This window comes from Chenopodium album, chromosome 11 (assembly GCF_948465745.1).
Source record: "Chenopodium album chromosome 11, dcCheAlbu1.1, whole genome shotgun sequence".
NCBI lineage: Eukaryota > Viridiplantae > Streptophyta > Magnoliopsida > Caryophyllales > Amaranthaceae > Chenopodium > Chenopodium album.
The window spans coordinates 1,957,599-1,965,478 of NC_137844.1; the positions used below are offsets into that span (position 1 = coordinate 1,957,599).

A 7,880-nucleotide genomic window follows, 5' to 3' on the forward strand; every position below is an offset into this window, starting at 1 on the left:
ACACCTTTGGTCCACCAATGAAAATGACAGCACTACATAAATCTAATGCATGCGTTATTAAATTTATCTTAGGATAAATTAATTTAGGTGTATATAATATGATACATTTTATAAAATTAATATAGAATTCCTTTTTTTAAAATTAGAAAATAACTAGTTATATTCATCCAAATGAGAAAACAACATATATAATTAGCTAAGATTAATGTTTTGGCATAATATGGATGTTGTATTAATTAGCTGGACTAATTGTAAAGGTGGACGACAAAGAGTAGCTCGAAAGAAATAAAGCATGCTCGAGTATTATTAGTGTTAATTATTGAATTAAATTGTGTTTAAATATATTGATTAAGAGAATTATGAAAAAGGGATGACTTCTACTAGTTATGGACAATTAGGAAAGACATGATAGACAACTACTAGAGTGATGCAACCATGTAACACGCCCCTTACCAAATGTATTTGTCTTCTTTTTATTTTGATTATTCTACTTTTTACTGTTAATTTTTAAAAAATAAAAATAAAAATAAAATAAGATTATCATATTATACTTTCTAAAGCATGAGAAGATCGAAACGGCATGGATAAGAAGTAAGTTTTTTTTTTGGGAAATGTAATTTTATTATGACTGTATTTAAGAATGTGACTGAGATATCTAAAAAAATTAGGTATATTGTCTAGGTGTACTTATTTTATGGCCCACCCATGTGTGTGATTACTGTAGTAGACGTGTTATAATTGAATTAAAGATAAAAAAAAAAAATTGATAATACCAGCATTATTACAAATTAAAGTAAATTAGGAACCTCGAGTAACAACCTAAGATCTTTGCAAAGTATTTTTAAAAAAATTAGGGTATAACGTGTGATATTATCTCTCTCACAATATTAATTTTTAGCTTGCCCTCATCTATCTATTCTACTCCCTCCAAGAGTGCTAAGGATGTTAAGAGTGCAAAGAGGAGAAAATAAGTGCAATTTTGTAGGAGAGGTTAAAACTATATTATGGAGTATATGAAGAATTGTAGAGTATGTTTAAATCTTGTTAAAATTAATAATCATGATATGAAAGTGTAACCTACAAAAAATGGATGAAAATATAAACTAATAATAAAACAAAGTAAACAAGAAAGAAAATAACATGAGAGTGAAAACTTCAAAATGAAATTTTTTGAGAATTATAGGTGGGAAAATTGTTTTATTTTGAATAGATATAATTTTTTTGATTTGTAAAAGAGAAACCCAAAGCCTCCTCACCTCAAGTTAGTGTTTTGGGCTGTCTATACGTTTTATGGGCTCAAAAATATGGGTCGAATTTGGGCCTCTTTTATTTGCCAACCCACTACGAAAATGACATGAGCCAATTTCATTTCCCAGAGATTTTGCCTTTTTGCCAAAAAAATATGAGTGACAAATTAATTGCCAACAATCATATTTCCATTTATGGACAGGATATATACGTAGTATCACACAATAATAAGGTAAAGTGTTGACCCATCACCATTACCCCATTGTTGTGTACGTTTGTATTTTTTTAGTCTAGTAACACGAGATTAAAATTAACCGAATATAATATACCTTATCGTTAAAAAACAGATGAATATGAAAGACGAGATGTCATATAAAGATGAATTTTTGAAAATGTATCCATGAGAAGGGTCGATTATTATATTTAACTTTTTTTTTTTTAAAAAAAAAATTCTTTGAAATCTTTTTTTAAAAATAATATTATGATGGATGTATATATACATGCATAATGTGAAGGAAAGATAGAGGAGGAAGAAAAGGAATGATGAGAATGACGTGCGCCGACTAATAGTGTGTAATTTTAAGGGAAAGAAGACATTCACATTCACTCACTCACTCACTCACTCTAGCTTCCTTTATGCCATCCCCTCTTCTTTCACTAAAATATAGCCTTTATTTACTTCCTTTCCAAACAAAACTTGTACTCCTTTTTCACCCACTCACTCCTTTTATACTTCTTTCACTTTTACTCAATACAAAGTGATATATAGGAGTACCAAATAATTACTACTCCCTCCGTCACTATTAGTTATCATATTGTCACAGCCACGTACTCATCATTAAGGATATGATCTGGTGTAACAAAAGATATCATGGACTCTTTGTAATAGTTCTTGAGTCAATTTCTATTCAATCTAGCTAGCTATCTCGAACGCTTAACTCATGTTTCCAAGGTATGGATGTTGTTTCCTAGCCAAGGCACATATGCTGCCAAGGCACGAGGCATAAAACACCTCATCCTTTAAAAAAATATATACTACCTCCGTTAACTTTTATTTGTAACATTGAAATATTTTATATCTCACAAATAATACCCCCAAAGTTGCAAATAAAAGTTAACGGAGGTAGTATATATATTTCTATTGTATTAAACGACGAAGCTAGCAGCCTAGCATTGAGGTTGAGGGAGTGGAGTAGTGGATCACTCCATCTCTATCTCCAATGATGAGAAAATGCATAAGTGCATGCGATGTTAAAGGTGTGCTTTGAGTTTTTTTGGTTGATGAGACGCTTGTAGTGTTCCAAGTGCTCTTTATTTGTTAGGTTAAAACTTCTAGGTGTTCAAGCATTAGCTCCTACTCTTAGGTTGTACACAAGTAGTTCCTCTATTCTTTTTTACTTGACCCGCTTTGACTTTTATACTATTCACCACTCCTCCTTTGACCGTCTTTTATGAATAATTTGTAAGGAAAAACACGTTCATGTTGGATATTTTTGAATTCGTCTCAAGAACTACTATCATAATATATAACTTTTATAATTTTTACTTATGGAGAATTAAAGTTATTAATCGTTGAAGTTTTGCATTGGCAAGCGTGATAAAAGAAACAGGTCAAGTAAAAAAGAACGGAGGAAGTACATTACTTTAGCTCGCTTTTGGCATTGCGAAGTTTAACTTCAAGTTTCTTTTTCTTTTTAGCTATTAAAACTTATTTGTGAGATAAAATATTTCTTTGTTGCGAGTAATATGAAACGGAGGTTGTATAAATTAAATTTCGTAGGTATATACTTAGAAGAGATTTATCATTACGCCATATTGCACAATATGTAACTTTTCTTACTAAATTATACGTTCACCAACACATAAACCTAGATACTTGGTTCGTTCATACTTGTAATAAACATAGTATCCTATTATCTCTCATAGTCTCATTGTACTAAGAACAAGAGAGAGAAAAAGATGAAGAAGAGAGTGTTTGCTAAAAATAGTAACAACTTGGCTAATTTACAAGTGTGTCAAATATAGAAAGGCCATCATGCCACTGATCTGACATTCAGAGACATCTAGGGAACATGCGAAAATTATATATATATTTTTACATAAAAATTTCTACTGTAAATATTTTTAGTGTTATTTCAATCTAAAATATAAATATAAATTGTATAATTGGTCCTTTTTATTTTGTTCTTTAGCAAAACGGTCGTGTATATCTATCAGAAAATTAAATTTACGTACTCTTTCAGATGTTGGGAAGCTCAATAATATCTGTCCCATGAAATCATTCGTTTGACGAAAGCATAAAAGTATACTAAGCTGCAGTTTATAGTGTACTTGTTTTAGTTGACAGGTTTTACTATACTATGAATTGAATCATGTTGTACGTACATGTATTAATGAATTGCATGATACAAATGTATAGTATTGTATGTTCCTCTTAATGTTTCTTTTTTATTACCTTTATTAAAAAGTATGATAATTAAAGAATCTACAACTTTAATCAAACGAATTAATTAAGCTTAGCTTATTGAGAAAAAGATCATGTAGGTGACCGATTAGAAACATGGACGTAGGTATTTATATTGAGTTATTGACATGTAAATATATATTGGTAATTATTAACACGAAAGTATGCTAAAATGGACATGAAAGTGTGTTGATTGATCGAGATAGCTTTGATGGAGATGACACTTGGATGTCAATTTTAGCATACATCATTGATATTTAATAGCCAACAAATTAAACCAAACTCTTTTTATATCAATTCAAGCTATATGTATTGATGGAGATGATACATTAGGGGGAAATTATAAATACATGATTATTAGGTTTGTTAGATTGCAATCAGTGTAATATTTGGTTTAGTTTTTTTTTTCCTATATTAATTGGTTTAATATAATTAGAGATATCAAAAGTTTAAAAAATACAAGTATAAGTTTATAATTATTAGACTTATTTAAAGAGTTAAAACATGGCAATATGACATTTCACGTAAAAAGAAAATGGGTTCATTACATACATGACATACTAATAAATTGAAAATTAACCTTGAATTACAAGTTGAAACTCAAAGTTCTAATTAAGTCAATATATGTATAACACTCATAATTAGGTCAGAGGTATGCCAAGGCAACATACAATGTAAGATATAGAGATTAAAATTTTTATAAAAAATGTAAAAAAATGTTTCATTCTATCATTGATCTACTTTGTACTTGATTTAAGTAGTGACTTAGTTAAAGAAGCCATAAAACAATACTATTATAGGAAATCCGATTCTAATTCGGATGGAGAGGTCGATATATCGATTATATCTTATGGAGTATATCATACTTTGTACATGAAATCGATATACTAGCATCAACAAGACAACAACACCATGATTAGCTATGATAATCTATATATAAATCTTATAAGCCATTGATACATGAATATATATCACTCCAAAACAATAGATATAAGCTAAGGCACATGAACAGTATAAGAAGTATTGTATCACGAATATATGCTTGATCACATTTCCCAATGAAAGTGATGAAGTAAGCTAGATTTTGCCACCAACGAATACTTTCATTTAAGTTATGTTCATGTGCATCATTTCTTCATACAATTATGACTTCTGATTTCCAGTCATATAGCACCTTTTGTCTATACACTTACTTACACACACGAGCCAGAAGATAAATAGATAATTAATTAATTAATTTACAGACTTACATAGATAAATAGATAATTACTTAACTAATTAATTATTTTACAAATTTACATAGATAAATAGATAGTTGTAAAGATCAAACTTCAATTCAACTAATACTAGAATTGGATATTATATTCTTTCAAAATAATAAAATTGGATATTATATTATAAAACATTAACATGAATAACCAAATAAACAATGAGTCTTAATTCTCATATCACAAGCTACTAGTATATGTAACATCATGAAATTAATAGTAATCAAAAGAGTTTATACTGTTACATAGTTTATAATCATACTTATCTAAATAATGGAGAATTAAAAGAACCCTTTTTTGTTATTGTTTTTTTTTTTAATAATTAGCGCCCATACCTTAAAATTATTGAAAGCCATGTACTTGATCTCATCAAAGTAGTTGTTGCTGAAAAGGCAAAGACAAAAGAAAAGAAAGCAGCTCCATAAACTTTTCCTTCATCACTTTCTTGGGAACAAACTAACAGATCAATTCATATATGGAGTAGCATAATTTAAAGCTAGTTAAATAATCTAACAACCTAACATGTAGTTGCAAGCTAAAGAGGATGGATGGAGGTTGAGGCTATTAAATCCCGAGGCGAAGCTCCAAATCTAAATCTTCCTTTGCCTCTCCAAGACATAGCTCCAAGTCCAACCTTACAACTTCCTTAGATGGAGCGCGAGTAGTACTACTTAAAACCCTAACTTCATCCTCTTGATCATGATCTTCAATGGAAGAGTGAGGAACATGTTTCCATTTTCCTACATCTTGAGAATGATTATCTCTTCTTTCTTTTGTCGGCGGTGTGATGGAGGAGAGAGATAGCGAAACCAAGGAGTATTGGTGAGCATAGATGTTGTTGTTGTTTGTTGGAGAAGAAGATGATGAGAAAGTAATTATAGGGTTATTAGAATTAGGGTTAGGGTTAGGGTTTGGATTTGGATTAGGGTTAGGGTTTTGATCAAATTCATTAGATATTAGTGAATTATTATTAAGAGAAAGATCTCTTAACCTAGCCCTATCTCTCCTATGGATGTTCATATGACCTCCAAGAGCTTGAGCCGACCGAAATTCTCTTTGACAAAAGCTGCATGAATAATACTTTGGAGGCCATGGATATCCATAAGGATAATCCTTGTCAAACTTCATCAAATTATTCTCACTAATCTCCCAACCATCTTTCACTTTGCTACTACCACTACTCAATAGACCTCTTTCCATAGCCACAAAACAACTAGCTAACCGCGATTTGATTTGATGATGGAGGTTCCCTTGAAAATGGTTGTTGAGGGCCGGGCCAAGGGGCGCCGAGGGATGAAGATGAAAGAGAGAGTTTAGAAAAACATTAAAGAAGGTATGGAGTTGATGAGAGTGTTTGTTTGGTGGGAAATGAGTAGTATAAGGTAAAAAGAGCAAGAGTTTGCTTAGTAGAAAAGTTGAAAGATCGTTGGTAGCTAATTATAATAACACTAAGAAATATATATACATGAGATATTTCATTTAATTTATGAATGCACTTACCTGAAAATTTTCTGATACTATATCAAGCATATTGCTTATTCAATGTAAGTTGTGACTTAGGTTGCCAGGTGGTTCCCTTTTGCAGAAATAAGGAAGGAAAGAAAGAAAGATAGAAAAACATAGCTTCGATTTAATTAATACGTGTAGCTGTGTAGGAGTGTAAATGAGCCGAGCCGAGCAAGCCGGGTAAGACATACATACAATAGCTAGTGCAACTGATTATTTATTAGCATTATGTAGTATTTAAAATATGTGCATGCTAAGTTAACTAATCGTAACAGTAAGCAGTTATTAGTTGAGGTAACAGTGCTTAATTTCTTTTGGTTCTTTTAATGTTTCCCAATTCATAAAATTGATTATAAGTTTATTATTAGTTGTAGAAAAGCAATTTTTTATAAATCAATTATGGTAGAAATGCATGATACTCAGTATAACACTAGTCAGTAAGAGCACATCATATTAGTAATGTACATAATTTTATGATGAAAGTTATTTCTATAACGAATTAACGAGGGAGTAGTTTCTTTAAAAAAAAAAATTAAGGGGAGTAGACTTTTTTAATAAGCAATTAAACAAGTCAATGATACTTTTTTTTTTTATTTGACAGGAGTCAAGTCAATGATACTTGTATCTATTGAAGAGGTCAAATTAAACGAAAATTAAGTTAATTAAATCACATCATCACATATATTCATTCACAAATTATGATGCCCTAAGTTTAATTTGGCACTTTGACAAAACCAGAATTATTATGTTTGTAGTTTATTTAGTAAATCTCTATACTCAAAATAGTCACATTCTCACATCTACTATATTATTTTTTTGATCACTTATATCCTTATTTTATTCAAATTAAGTTATGTTTAGTTCAACTTATAAAAGCAAATATCTACGTTACTGCGTTACATAATAATTTTTTAAAAATGAATATTCATGCATATCTTTTGATTCTCGTTTATTAAATTTTAATATCATAATAAAATTGGGAAATTACCTAAAATTGAAGAAATAGTACATATACTGATATACACCTATCAACAGCGTAACAGCATAAAGTTGTGTGCTAATTCTAACCTAGAAAGACTTGTTTGACTTGGTAACGAAAAAATGACGTAAAATTTTACCACAAAATGAAAGAAAGAACCAAAGAAAGAGGCCAAAGGACCAAAAAAAGCCAACCAGTGAAAAAGTGGTTGAGGATATCAATAGTCCATGATTATTAGTGTTACCATGCATTCTTCTTTGTGTGTAGTATACTACTATACTAGTATGTATACATTTTTAAACTCCCAATTTCATGAAATACTAGTACTTTTTATTTTTGAAGATAAAAATACAAGTGAAAGTTACGTAATATAAGTTGTGCTCTTTGTGTATAAAATCTACTTATCTATATTGAA

The 7,880-nt window shown here is 29.9% G+C and overlaps 1 protein-coding gene across 1 annotated transcript; it reads right to left on the bottom strand.

Moving 5' to 3' along the window:
- Window positions 1-5,544: 5,544 nt before the first annotated feature.
- On the bottom strand, window positions 5,545-6,180 carry LOC145568184 (uncharacterized). The gene is made up of 2 exons (XM_081627625.1): window positions 5,725-6,180; window positions 5,545-5,670 (listed from the first exon to the last, which is right to left on the bottom strand). The coding sequence occupies exons 1-2, from the start codon at window positions 6,178-6,180 to the stop codon at window positions 5,545-5,547; spliced, it is 582 nt and encodes a 193-aa protein (XP_081483751.1).
- Between the last annotated feature and the right edge of the window lie 1,700 nt (window positions 6,181-7,880).